This window comes from Numida meleagris, chromosome 5 (assembly GCF_002078875.1).
Source record: "Numida meleagris isolate 19003 breed g44 Domestic line chromosome 5, NumMel1.0, whole genome shotgun sequence".
Lineage (NCBI taxonomy): Eukaryota > Metazoa > Chordata > Aves > Galliformes > Numididae > Numida > Numida meleagris.
The window spans coordinates 16,575,228-16,589,501 of NC_034413.1; the positions used below are offsets into that span (position 1 = coordinate 16,575,228).

The window sequence follows — 14,274 nt, forward strand, 5'->3', positions numbered from 1 at the left end:
GGTGAACACTTCAGCAAAGAGTCTCTACAAGGTCATCCAGCACCCCCTGAGGGTGAGCATTCCTTCTACACTGGGATTTTAAGGAACACCTGAGGCTGCATTTCTTTGCACAGCTGAGCTGCTCTAACAGTCTGCTGCCTTTGAAAAGGGTGCTCTTATTTCCCCCAGCACCTCCTTCATTTTGTGGCTGGCCCTTTCTTCCCTGGATTTATTTGGCTCATTACCCCCAGGCAGCAACCGCCTGCTTCTTTTTTCCTAATTATTTTTCCTCTGGGCTAATGAGCTCTGTCAGCTGATGGAGCTGGCAGATAGCACCGGCATGGGATGGATGGTAGGGAGCAAATCTGGGGATGCACAGAGAGGGTAATGTGGTGCAGTGGCTCAGCCCACATGGTGGGAGTGCATCCTTCAGGGCTGTTTTTGACTACAGCTTGTTTGCCTCTGGAGGAGCATCTCTCTCCAGAATTACTGGTGAGTCAGAGATGGACTGGATTAACTGAATGAGCGACTTAACACAGAAGGAGAGATGAGCAGATTTTTTCCAACCTTCATCTCCTAAGGCAGCTAGCTGTGCGGATGGAGAATAGCCAGGCCAACACAAGGGAGGGGACAAGAAAAGCAACTAGGGTGGTGGGATGTGGAAGAGCACTCTGCCCAGGGCAATTCCCAGCAAGGCTGAACAACTGCCTTACTGGCAGCTTCCCTCAGTCCCATTTCCCAAGGGAATCCTACAGCTGGGTTTTATAGAGACGTGCCTTAACACCAAAAGGCCTAATTCTGCAGACACTGATGATTAAGAACTCTATAAATTCATTTCACAACACAATAAAATTTGGTGTGAAATTTGCCTTTCCCCACCTCCAGCTCTCTCACCCCACTGCTGCTCCCCTTGCTGGCTGCCCCCACTGCCTCACAGGTGTAAAGTGTGGGACTGTTGAGTAAGAGCAGATGGATGACATTTGGATGGAGGGTGTCCTGGATCTTTGCTCAGAACTAAAGAGGAAATGGCATAAATGTGATCTCTCGTCAACAGATCAGTTGGTCTATGAGGAGCTCTGCCTTTTTGACAACCCTTACCTCTATCTGTATAATTAGTTACGCAACATTCAGAGAATAGCCTGGGATGGTGCAGAAAGTTGCATGCTAATGAGAGTGGGTATTATGGGCAGATCTGCGATTGAGTCAAGGAGCTGTCTCTGAATACAGCCTTTTGGAGAAGTGGGCAGGGATTGTACCCTGTCAGAATGGCTGGGCTGGGGTCTTTGATGATGAAGTATACTGTTTGACTATCTACTTCAGAAAAAAACAGCTTGATATTTATTTCTTCATGTGATGAATAAACCAGCTTGTGGGTGGAGCTGTGGCTTTGTCCAGGTTATCAGTGATACGGTGTTAGTCTGTAAATTGCTTCAATTTTCTGAACACAGCTTTGGAGGTGTAGGAGGAGACTAAATCTCCCTAAAGTCAGATGTGTACGTGACTCTTCTCCAGCATGCAATTTTGGAGTGGAGGTTTAATTTGTGCAACTGGAAGGAAGAGGTCTCTAATCTGTGCATGGTGTATAGAGCAGATTGATAGCAGCTATCATTTCAAATGTCAGTGATGGAAGAAGAAGCTTTTATGTTCATGTCTGGCTGTAGGAGCAACTGAGTGCATGAGACCAACCATAGGCCCCTCCTTTGGACGGTTTCATTAACCAACACAGGCAGTCAGACATTGTGAGTCAATATTTTCTGCTTTCTTCCCCATCCATCTTCCATATTAGGAACAACTTAATCAGAATTTATTAAAAAGTTGCACTGAGTTCTTATCACTTGCCTTTTGATTTTTGAACATTTGCACTTCACATTTTTCTACTTCCCTTCAAAATACATCACTTTCCTAAATGGCGATTGTGGTGATCGTGACTCAGAGAGGTGAACATTAAAAAAGAAGCAACGTATTTCCAAAAAAACTGACCCATCCATCCCCACTGGCTTCTGTGTTATCATCAGCCTAAGCAGGTCTCGGATTTCCTGTCCTTCACCACCCCTCACTCCAGCACTTGAGTCCAGTGTCCGAGCAAACCCTACTGCCCAACTCCTTCCCATGTGCAGTCGTAAGAGTTGCCTGATGCTGATGAGTGAGTCTTGGTGACAGCATCTGCATGCACAGACTGAATTGTAGGTCCCTTTGCTAATGGATCCAGGAGCAGAGAACAGTGTTGGGATATCTGCCTCGTACTGCTGTGGGAGAACCCCAGAGAGGTTACAAATCCTGCCTGAGGAAGGAAAGAAATGCCTTATTATAGGTAAATGGTCCTCAAAGGGCAGAAGATACAATAGGATTAAGGCAAAGGTGAAGAGTTCAGGGATTGGAGGGGACCAGTGGGGCAGCACTGTAAATTTATTATTGCCTTTGCCCTCTGGGGCCCATATTTAACACAGTTTGCTGTGCCAACCAATGCAGTGCTGAACCTTTGAACTTGAGGTGCTACATCATCCCAATGCTCTTCTAACTCCAGAGGGCTCCCTGGGCAGGGAACATCAGGAAGCCCTAGAGTCCTCTCTGCTCCCACACAGGTGTTCCCAAGGCTGGAGATGACTTCTCTGCTGGGCCCAGATCATGTCTCAAAGGAGAACATTTGGCAAGTGCTAGCTCCAGAAGTGTGCTTGGTAACTCCAAGCTTCCATGAGTTCTTTCATGTGCAGCAAGGACAGTCAAAAGACAACTGCTCTCTGCAGAGGCTGCTCGGAGGATGATGCCCTTTTCCTGCCTCTTGCTGCCTCATGGGAAGCAAATGCCATGGCTGTGATGTTAAGCAGGAGCTGCTGCTGTGGCATGTAGTACTGTAACAGAGGTGACCCGTGCATGAAGCCACAGAGAGAGATTCCCTGGCAGGAGAAACCTTACTGTCTTGGCAATAAGCTGGTCAATCCATGGTCTGACCCCTGGGCATGGCATTGCAAGGCTGCAGACCACCACAGACCCTGTCACCAGGTTCAGGCCTGCTTTGTACAGGCAGCCCTTGCAGAACGGGTGAACCAGCCATGGCAGGGAGGGCAGGGAGGACCACCCCTCTACACTGGGGCATGGGTGATGCACACTTCACCCCTCATCCTCTTTGGTAGCTGTGGGGTTGGCCTGTGGGATTTCCTGCTGACTTGCCAGGGCCATAGCATGTGCAGAGGAGACTGTGGTGCTCTAGTCATCATGGCAGTGCTGCCCATGGCAAAGTCCATCAGCTGCCCAAGTCTCAGGGAGGGACACCAGCACAAGTGTGCCTGCCTTGTCCTTGTTGCTGGCGAGTCTTCAAAACAGTCCTGTGGGGCTGAGGGGAGTGAGGACAACAGGGGTATCAGGAGGGGTGAGGATGGGTGCTGTGTCTGATGTGGTCTCTTCAGTCTCGCTCTCCACGTCATCCAGGCTTTCACTGACAGAAGGGATGATTTGCACCACCTTCTCCTGGAAGTGCACTTGCTTGCGTGGGGCTGGTGGGACCTCTGGTTGGAGTGGGGCTGCAGAGGTCAGGCTCCTGTCCTTGCTGCCCTTCAGGATGCTCTTCATGTGGCCCAGCAGTGAGCAGTGCTGCTCCCTCTGGGCCTCATGGAAGGTGTAGGTCTGTTCTGTGTCACCGGCGATGGTTGGGGCTGCCATGGTGGCTGAAGGGTCCACATATTGTCCTGCCTCAGGATGTGTCTCTTTGTGCCCTGGGGTCTTTCTCCTCTTGCTCAGCAGGAAGTAGGCCAAGGCGGTGAGAACCAGCATGGACCCTAGGGATAAGGACACATTGGCTGAGGGCTGGCCCAAGGTGAAGTGCTAGACAGTAAGTGTTTGTTTGGTCCAGCTAACTCAGCACCCCACACATCCCCACCATCTGTGGGTCTACCGGTCCAGTGTCCCCAACAGACCATGTTCCTCTTTCATTTGCACCACTCCCCCCCAGCACAGGCTCCTCACCAGGTATGGTGACATGCCAGACGATGACAGGATGCAAGAAGCAAGCGACTGAGAGCAGCGTGTACCCCAGGAATTTCTGGAAGCTCCCTGGGCGTCTGGCTTGCTTACAGCAGGCATGTACCGAAGAGTCAGGCTCATATCTGGAGAGAGAAACAGAAGTCCTTGTGCACCAAGTGCATGGAGAGGAGATTTAGACCTAACCATGACCTATCTAAAGGTTCAGACTCTCACTCTAGTTTGCCAGGAAACTGGTGTTTTGGTCAGGGAAAGTAAATGAAGTCTGAGCCCTGAGTGTGGTGAGCAGAGGTAACAGGTCAGCATCACATGTAACCTCTTCTTGGCATGCTTGTACCTACTAGTTGGAGTAAGGTGTTGCCTCCTAGCAATCAGGGCTTTTGAGTTTATGCTGAAAGTCAGCAGAAGTGCATAAGGATTTTCTACATTTTAACTGAAAACTTCTGCTGGACCCTTGTGTGACTTCATACCTTGTGCAAAGGAGATGCTGCAGACTAGGGTCTGTCATGCCAACGCTCAGCAGAATATGGTACAAGCTTGGGTTGAAACATGTGTTTGACTGGCTGTGGATATGTCCCCAGTCATCTACCCTCTGCACTAGCCATGGCAGTAGGGGCAGGAGCTTTGGTGTGGCACTTGCAGCCTTGCCAGATCTGATGTTGCCTATAAGGGACAGGTTCCCTGGGCAAGTCCCACGAAGGCTGGAGAAGACTGGATAGGGTCTACTCACGTGAAGCACATCTCCAGGAACAAACAGATAAAGAAGAAGCCTTCACAGACAGTAACCGCAACCCCTGAAAAACTGAAAGGTGGAGCTGTCAGGGAGGCAGGGTTGGACTGAAGCATGCTCTGCAGATGGAAGAAGGGGTGTAGAGAGCTGGGATTTACTGTCCTGATCACAACAAAGACTATTTGCTGGGGTCTGAACACTCTCTGCGTGGCTGGTTTATGGAGGACAGCCCAAGACCTTCCACCCATGGAGGGCTAACTTGCAGCCAGTGTCACTTCTGGCCTCCCTGAGTCTACATTAGCATGGGGAGAGGATCATCCTCATTGATAGGATCAACTTACTCTTTGGAAACCTAATGAGGGAGATCTCCATTCCCCAAAGCCTTCAATGATGTTCCCTCCTGCTGCTTCTGCAGGCTAGTTAGGTGCTACATATGGTGGAGGGTTTGAATGTGCCACCTCTACTAGCTCTGACTGCAAGGGCAAAAATACTCACAGCAGGTAGAAAGCCAGGCTTTTGAACTGCCCTCGCTGTAGAGTTTCTACACCCACGCCGATCAGCACTAGAAAGAGAAGGCAGCAATGTTGTTGACTGCTGGCTCAGTTCGTGATTCCCTGGTGTCCCATCAGCTCCCAGCATCCATGCCCTGGCCTCTGTGGCTGCTGGTGCAGCTGCTTCTGCTCTGCATCTTTGACGACTCAACCTGACACAGGAACCCTGGGATCAGAGCTGAGTGCTGGCCTTGATGTACAGCCCAGGAACCAACCCCAGTGATATCCCAACAGGCAGCCTCGCTGCTGCATGGCCTGGGAAGATGTGCTCTGAGAAAAACAGCTTCGGACAGAGGTAAGGAGAAGTGTCTGTCCCATGTCCCTCTCACCCCCTACTGCTGCGGGGACTCTGGTCCCACTGCCCCACCCACCCCTGTTGCTGTCCCCACACCTCTCTGGTTCTCTCCTGGGACCTCTCTGCCCTGATCCTCTCCATACCCACCAGTTCTGCTGCACCCCACTTATGGCTGTAGGGCAGCAGCAGGATGGGGGAACTGTGCCAGCTGCATTCAAGTAGGGCTGTAGCTATGGCATTAAAATCCTTTGCTAGCCAAACAGAAAAACTTGTAACAGGAGCAGGCAGATTAAAAACAAGGAATGAGCATGCCCCCCAGTGTACCAGCCAGCACGGCACACTGGGGAGTCAGTTTAAGGGGGATTAAGAGTATTAGCAAGGCTAAAGTCCTCCCAGGGCTGGTTGCTGGGGGCCAGTAGCTTTATGGCATGCAAACTTTCCTTCAGCATCCCTCAGGAGTATTTCCAAAATAGCACAGAAACAAAGTGCTTTGCACCAGCTGCAGAGAGCTGGTTCAGCGCTCAGTGAACACTGGCCAAGGCCCAAGGTGCCAGTTGGCTGTGGTTACTCTAATACCACACCGGAGTTAGAGAGTTTACTTCCCAGATTTCAAATGCATTACCTGAGCTGTGGCTGTGCCCTAAAAGGAAGTAGGGTACCAGGCTCACAAGCAGGGAGGCAGGCTCCAGCCCATCATGCCCATGAGGTGGGCTAGTACTGTCGGTCTGTGCCTGAGCACACTGCTGATCCAGCCAAGACAAACCTCACCAGGATGCCGTGGTCTTGTTGGTTACTGCTGTGTCACCTGCAGCTGCTGGTCCCCTGTGTTGGCTCCTCCTGGTTCTGGGGGGGACACATGGGGGCCACATCCTGCCTCTCCAGCCCGAAGAAAAGGCAGGGAAAATCAGCCTCATCAGAGGGCTGTGAAGGGACTAAGCCTTGCGGTCCGACACGCAAGGAATTGTCCTTTAGTATCCTGTGATAAAGCAGCCTTCTTAACACTTTTTCATACAAATGCAGAATTCATCCATTCATTCATTCCCCACAGACAAGTGCAGAATTCAGCAGCTCAAGTCTCTGATTTGCCTGGAGAGTTTTCCTGATTTTGTACAGCTTCTGCTTTATGCACAAAGCTGTTTGGGTGTAGTATCTGCAAAAAGTGAGCGATTGTTTCTAAGGTGTTTGTTTGGGCTTGTTGCTGCCTCGATTTGGACCTTCTCCAAACCATGTGGCTAAAAGCACATGATTAGGAATTAAATGGTTGAAAGCATGAGAATTAAGAAATAAGTAAAGACTCTCTGGATGCAGAAATCACGAGGCCTAAAACCTCTGATTTACGGAGATACCCCCAACACAGAGGTGATCTGTGGGATGGTTTGATTGCTCCTCACTGACCAGCCATAGGCAGCGGGCCTGTCTGATGACTCCTGCACAAGAAGACCCATTGCACTCCAAGATCCTGGGGGAAGAAGGGGTTACATTTTGTGGGCAATCTTTTGTGTTTGCAAGCAGTCTGTGGATTTGGCCAGACCTTCTCAGGATCAATTAGTGAGGCTGATGCACTCTCCTCTCCCTTTCTTTATTCTTATTCAACCAAAGCCTGTGGGATTCCTTTCTGCGTGGTTTCCATTTCATGTGAAAACCTCATACACCTCATCAGGCACTAAGCGCTGCATCAAGCTGTTTTCTTACCCCGTTGAGACACACAAAAGAATAAAGCACGGGCACCTCCCACTCCTTCACTGTCCTTTTGGGAAAACCAGTTGATATGGGGAAGGCATCAGAGCAGAGATATGGAAAAGTACAGAGACTGGCAGTGCAGCTGTTTGTGCTCTGTAGCTGCACAGCTGAGAGGGGACTGCACTGCTCATTTCAAGAAGAGCTACAGGAAAGGGTGCAGATGATGCAGAGTGAGGAAAAGAGCAAACAGTCAAGAGAGATTTTATTCCATTAAGACCTTTCCTAACTGTAAGCTACTTTCAGTTTTACTCTTCTAGCTTTAGTTTTCCAGTGGCAACAAGACTGTGTTTTCACCCAGGAAAATCTGTATGAGTTCGGAGCTTTAAGAGTGAATATGACCAGCATGGACTCATGTGCGCCTAAGGAGGATGGGGACAGACAGATTTGCATTTGCTGATTAAGGCTGTATGACGGCTCCTGTCTGTTGCAATCTCAATACGATGTGCTGGGAGTTTGTACAAACTCGGAGACTTGAACCTCTGCACTTTATCAGTCTCTAAAGTACACTGTGGAGCATAGCCTCTATCATCTCAGCCGGGCACTGAGTGTCCTTGGGGACCTGTGTGGTCTCCAGCTGACCTTTGTGCTTTCTGCTTGGTCCCTGACTTGAGCATAGTGTCTGCAGTTGATAAAGGAAATGCTGGGGTGGGAGGGCCTGCCATGACCTACCAAGTGATGACTGAAATCCAAAATTCCTGGAGTCTGACACGGGCACCTGAGATACCTCTCATCAGGAACCTCTGTTCACACCTCCAGCCATGAGGCAAGCTAAGCCTTTTGATCTCTGCTTTGCTGATGGAGAAACTGAGGCAGAGTGCTGCCTGCCCTGTCCCAATGACAGCGAGTCAGCAGCAGCAGCACAGTGAGCCCCTGAGCTCACCACCCCTGCCCTGGCTGTTTGTCCCACCCAGAGATGTCCGTGGGGCAGGGATGTCCACCAAAGCCCAACTCTGACTGAGTGAGATGCTGCACCGCCGTGGCAGCCTGGCAGTTTTGTGCTGCCCTGAGTATTTTACTCTTCAGTCCCACTCACATTATACTTGCTCTGCTGCTGCTTTACAAGAAAGCAATTTGGCTTTCTTTTCCACCTGCACTTTATCTTGTCTTCTGCAAACAGCCCGTGCACCCAGCACTCTCCTTTGAAGTGTCTCAAAGCAAAAGGGAGCAAATTCCCTCACCCCCCTTGCAGCATGGGGCAGTGGCCGCACCTGGCCAAAGGCACAGGAGAATGGCTTGGGAGCCCCCACACCTATTCTTTTAGTAGCAAAGAAAGGGAACTCACTCCTACCTGCTGCAGTGGTGATGCCCAGCAATCGGCAGGTGTACTCCAAGGTGCTCCAGAACGCCTCGTGCCTCATGGTGAAGATGATGGAGGTGATGCCAGCTAGGCAGAGGCTCCCTCTTCAGACCTCCAGCAGTGGGCTGAGCCTCCTGTGTGTGGGTCCTGGTGACCTTCCCAAAGGACTGGCCACCTCTACTGGGGCAGAGCAAGCTGCCACTGCAGGGAACCGGTCAGCACTGCTTCAGGGTTGCAGACACTTGGCCTTTTCCCCCTCGCTTGCTGGCTGGTGATGATTAATGATTGGTAAGGGGAGGTGCGGCTTTGGGAGCATTTGCAACCTTGCAACCAGGGTGCACGCATGGCTTTCCTGCTCTGAGGCAGCAGCTCTGGAAGCCCAAGCTGATTAAATGCATGTGAAGTCATTAGTGCTGTGCAGCTCCCAGCAGGTTAACTGTTTGTGAGGAGGGTGATGCTTGCTTTTGGCAAGAGAGCAGCAGGCTCCTGGCAGACGGCGGGGCTCCAGGGCTTCCTGGCCTTTCAGTGGTACCACAGCCATTTGCACCCGGGTCCCACTGACATGTGGAGTGGTGTCAGAGGAGGAGGGCTATGTGTATGCACTCTGGCTTCTTTGTATTGGCTTTGGCAGAAAGCATCAGGGTCTTTGGCCTGCCTCTCCGGGACACAGCACCTCTGAGGAGGGGCAGTCCTCACCACAATGAAAGCTGAGACGGGGCAGCGCGGGCCTACTCCTGACCCCATGTCCCACTGTGCACAGCACATCTCACGGGGGTCACCGGTCCCCGCCTGCTGCCTGGCTGGGGAAAGCCTCTGCTCCCGCAACCCAGCAGGGGACCTGTGCAGACATTGGTGCCCATGGGGCTGAGGTTCACAGGGCAATGAGCTCATCTGCTGGGCGAATCACTGCGGCCCCTGCCCTCACTGTGCCTCCTGCCAGTGCGGGCTCAACATGGACCCTGCACGCAGATGTTTCCCTTTCCACCACCCGCCCCACAGCATGTATTGGGAAGAAGCAGGGATTTAGGATCTCCACAGCTGATGGTTCAGCAGGGAGCCTGCACTTCCTTCTCAAGAGGGATGGAGAAACAAGGACATGCCAGCAGATCAGCCCCTGAGGGAAGCAGGCCCCACTGGCGTCCTGCTCCCTGCCCACTGCCGCTGGCAGGCTGTGCAGATGGCCTCTGTGCACCTGTGGCCGAGGGCTCCAGAAATTACCACACTAGCTGAAGAGCCCTGAGACTCTGCAAATTGTCTGGGTGCATTTTTCTTTGCTGTCTTTTTGTTGGTTTTTTTTTTTTTAATCTTGATGCACTGAATTTCAGGTGTTTCTTTACAAACATGAAAGCTAAAAAATAAGTACAGAGACCATAAGAAAGCAGAGGGAATTTCAGGATTGCTGAGAGCCACTAGAACAGCCTTGAAGAAGCTGCTGTCCTGGGAATCTTCTTCACTGTCTGGCTATGAAGAGTGAGGCTCTCTGCCCACATTCGTTGTCCCCTGCCACCCTCACAGCACGGTCCCCACACCAGCACCATGGTGGAGCACCAGACTTGGTCACCCTGGAGCTCTCATTCAACTGCAGTGAACTCTCAGCCAGAAATTAAATGTCTTTCCCTGGGTGCCCTTGACAGCAAGGTTTCCTTTCTTGCTAGCAACAAGCCCCAGGGTTTAAAATAAAAGTAAATTTGTGGGTGGGAGTGGTGATGGAGGAACATAGTTTATCTGGGAAAGGCAGCTTAATACGTTAACAATTTAAACCTCCTGTCTCCCTCTCACATTCTCATTTCCCAGCCATTTCCCAGCATTGGAGTGCACCTGCACCTGACTTGCTGAGAGTCCTTGTCCCCTGCCTGGGGAGTCCCTTGGTGCAGGTGACTTAAGGTCTTCTCCACCCACTGTTCAGAGGTGCATCAGTGCTTCTTCACTCAGGTACCTGGGAAAAGGAATGGTGTGAGCAGGACAGGCATCCTCAGTGCCAACACTACCAGTTTTTCCTTCCATTTAGGAGCTTTTTGGCTAGTTCTGCTAGGAATTAACATCATATAAACATGACCTTTCTTGGTAGAGGGATCTCCTCTCATTCTGCCTCCTTTCAAGTGGGGAGCTGATACCCCCAGTGAAGCTGTGGGCCACTTGTATGTGTTTCTGTGAGGCTTTCTGGAGTGAATTTATGCAGTTAAAGGGGACTGAGAACTTATGACCTACAGGGGTTTAACAGCCTGTAACCAACATTGCAAAACCTATGCACCAGCACAGCCTGTTCTGGAAGCCTTGACAGCAGCGGTCCCCACTGCACATTAAGCTACTTTGCTTGCACAGAGGCTTGCCATTTGCACCCTGGCTGCCAGCCAGGATTCACATTTACTGGCTGCTTCCAATGATGTATGGGTTGAGCTGAGAGGATTTTATGCCATGTTAGTGTTTTATAGCAATGCTAGTCCCCACCTTCATCCTTCCCTCCTTGCACTTCATTTTAGTCATGTTGTAGTAGTACAACCACCCAGGCCACTGTGCCATGTCTGCACTTACTGGCACACACCTCACCCTGTGAAACAGCATGAAGTTCTGTAACTTCAAACATTCAGCCATGGTGGGAATCAGAGAAGGTTTCTGGTTTGCTTTCTCTAAGCATTGCCCTGCCTGTGATGAGATGACCTGCATGCGGTCTGCCAGGGCCCACTGCCATCCAGGCAGTGCCACAACCATGTGGGGCTACCGGCAGGGGACAGCAGGACCCCACCGCCAGCCTGGCTGCTCCCTGCAAATAGCAGGCTGCAGCCAGCGCTCTGCAAGGCGATGATGAAAGATGCTATAAAATGTTACTGTCTGAGCAAGAAGAGTGTGATAGACACCACAGGGATCTGGTGGAGCCTGGGAGATTGGAAGATCCCAAATCTGCAGCCAGCAACAGTCCAAAACTGTTTATGTGGGGTGGGGTGGGGCTGCTAGCCCTGTGACATCTTCAAGGCACTCCCTGAGTCCAGGTTAGCTGCCCTCATCAGAACAAGGTATCCCTGCATGTCAGCATGACGACCCCCTCCCCTGCATGGTTGCCTGTCTGACTCTTGGCTCTGAGGCTTTCCCAGCAGTGGACTAACGTGGTACCCCTTATGCAAGCCCCAGTGAAAACACATTCCCTGCTCAAAACCCATAGATAAGAAAATTCCCAAGTGGAACCCTTCCCCTTCTGGGGAAACCAAAGGTTCACTGTTATTAGTTCACTGTTCACTGTTATTAGTAGTATTACTCTTAATTGCATGATTTAAACTCATGCTCTTCGATGGAATGACAGCAGAGCTAAGGCAGGAATGTAGCAGGGAGAGAAGACATTAGGAGAGCTCAGACTGGGGTCAAGGTGCTGCTAAGCCCCAAGGCAATGATTGCCTCTGGTCTCACTGCTTCTCAGTTCCCCATGACATTTATTTGCTGGCAGCAGAGTGAATGAATGGTAGGAGGGCTGAGGCAGGAGCAGTGCTCATGCCATATGGGATGCTCCCTGCAGGCAGGACTCAGGCCTTGAATCCTGACCCGGGCTCTCAGGGGATGGCAGGAGATCTTGGCTTAGTCACAGGGACCATCCACGTAGCCCACACATGCAGGAACCCTCACCATAAAGCAGTGGGCTGTAGCAAAAGAATTCCAACCCCACATCACAAGTCAAAAGAAAGTGCAGAGCCCAGGGGATACAACATGAAACTGCACAGGAGCAGTGCAGGGGCAGAAAGACTACCCATGGGGTACTCCAGAGCAGACTCAGCCTATTGCTGTATAGAAGAAGAAGGAATGAAATCGACTGCATGCATTCTTTCTGGATCAGCAGCTCAGCTGCTCTTGGTACTCCTGAACAAAGACTGAAGCCCCCTCCCCAGACCAGCCAGCTCCTTCCCTACCAGTAGGCTATCACACCATGTGTGTGGACCACTGGCCAAGCTGCCTCAGGCTGCAGTTCCCACTTTCCAACTTCTCCATTCCCCTCTCTTCCCCTACAAATCATTGCTAAGATGAGCTGTCCCACTGGGAGTAATGGCAGCCATGCTATGGTGTGCAGGGTGTGCGGGCTGATTCTCAGCCATGAGAGCTGATGACATCGCCAATGGAGCATTGTGTCAATACAAAGGAGAGGCTCCTAGATTTGCTATTGCACTGACTCATCTCCATTCTGAATGGGGAAACAGGGGCAGGGAGCTTTGATGCAGACAGCACATAGCAGGTCAGCACAGCTCAGCATCCCTCCTGCCTGTCAGTGAGTCTGCACATCCCTTGAGAAATCTAATGGTGGCTCTCAATCAGGAAAGTTACTCACCTAAGCTGTAACCTGAATTAACATGAATCGCTCACAGGGTAAATGCTACAAGCTGTGCTGCGATGGTGCTGAGTGACATCCACCCCTGCAGAGCAGGACTGTAACAGGACTGGTGCTCTGCTTATTCCTGTAAGAGAAGATTTGTCACCATGGGGGAAGTGCAATAGTGGAAAAGAAGCTTACAAAGAGACCAAATATTCATGTGCAGTCTCTTGGTCTGGAGTGTATTTCATAGGGAGAGATGGAGGAGTATTTTATCAGCTAGCAGGAGGAGGGAGTACTACTAACTCACAGCATAAACAAGCTCTGCGCAGGAGGGTCAGCCCACAGACGTTTATCCATCCATCAAAACCATTTGACTTTTTGCCCTTTCTTCTGGCAAAGGGGACCGGTAACTTCTCCCTGCGTGGGAGCAAACAAGGTGTACGCAGCAGTGATTGATTCACCTGGTGTTCGAGACACACATCAAAGAGCCAGCTTGCTGCGTTTTGAAGCCCAGTGAGCAATTTATAGAAGGGTTTGCGAGGATTAATACAGAGATTTATGTGAGGCAACACAAAACACATGTTTTTGGCTGCAGAAATGTTCGAGGACTTGCAAGCTATATAGCTGAGGTTATTTATGAAAGTGTTCCTGTTTGGTGGGATTTATTCTGGGTCTTCATTGTACTTGGAGCTGCCTCTGAAAGTCTGCAAAGCAAACAAGCACAGCAGGGTCTATTACCTCTGTGTTGTGTCAAAGAGGTTTGAGTGTTGAGGTTAAAAAGAGGAGGTTTGTCACAGCCAGGGCTGGGGACAAGGAGAGGCTGAGAGTGAGAAGGAGCAGCAGCAGACAGAGGTAGAATGTCTGGAGATGGGGCTCGGATGGGGCTGGGTGAGTCCCTGGAGAGACACTGAGAAATAGCTCAGCAAAGAGGGGGCTTCCCCTGCAAGCCTGTGACCCCACTGTGCCTGGCTGGTGTGGAGGGAGGGGAGGAGGCTGTCCTGCATTAGTTATCCTGCCAGCACTGCTGTCATGTCTCAGCCCAGCTGCAGATAGAGATCAGCCGTATTAAGCCAACTTGTGATTGCTCCTAGGCCTTAGGCTCCCTTTCTCAGCACAGGGGTGCAGGGCTTGGGATTTGCTTAGCAATTGGCTGTCCTATCCACAGGAAAGACATCCTGCCCTCATGCGTGCTCACCACGTGGGCCATTTTATTTATGTAGTTGAGTCTGCACATTTATATATAGTAAGAGAGGCCAGCACAGATGTAGTAAGCTAAAGAAGAAGCTGGAAGAAGATGCGTGGAAGTTCGGGAAGAGCACGTGAGTGAGAATTGAGAAGGCTGGAAGAAACTCCAGGCTGTGTGAATGTGAACACCGGCTGCTGCTGGCAAAAGGGTAAGAAGGTGAAGTCACCTGT

At 50.9% G+C, this 14,274-nt stretch overlaps 1 protein-coding gene across 2 annotated transcripts; it reads right to left on the reverse strand.

Annotated features, from left to right (window-relative positions):
- Positions 1,317–12,645, reverse strand: TMEM72 (transmembrane protein 72). 2 transcript variants are annotated; one of them, XM_021400345.1, is made up of 6 exons: positions 12,461–12,645; positions 8,559–10,503; positions 5,180–5,246; positions 4,685–4,756; positions 3,940–4,079; positions 1,317–3,752 (listed from the first exon to the last, which is right to left on the reverse strand). In XM_021400345.1, the coding sequence occupies exons 2-6, from the start codon at positions 8,626–8,628 to the stop codon at positions 3,292–3,294; spliced, it is 810 nt and encodes a 269-aa protein (XP_021256020.1). In that variant the 5' UTR covers positions 8,629–10,503; positions 12,461–12,645; the 3' UTR covers positions 1,317–3,291. The 2 variants fall into 2 exon arrangements, with proteins under 2 accessions (XP_021256020.1, XP_021256021.1); XM_021400346.1 differs by lacking the exons at positions 8,559–10,503; positions 12,461–12,645 and adding an exon at positions 6,153–6,672.

What these genes read in the sequence shown, in the direction of transcription:
- TMEM72 (XM_021400345.1), bottom strand. Translation starts at nt 8,628, where the DNA reads ATGAGGCACGAGGCGTTCTGGAGCACCTTGGAGTACACCTGCCGATTG. An exon ending in AGCCTGGCTTTCTACCTGCT is followed by an intron (nt 4,757 to 5,179) that starts GTGAGTATTTTT and finishes TCCACCTTTCAG; the next exon opens with TTTTTCAGGGGTTGCGGTTA. An exon ending in TTCCTGGAGATGTGCTTCAC is followed by an intron (nt 4,080 to 4,684) that starts GTGAGTAGACCC and finishes TTCTCTCTCCAG; the next exon opens with ATATGAGCCTGACTCTTCGG.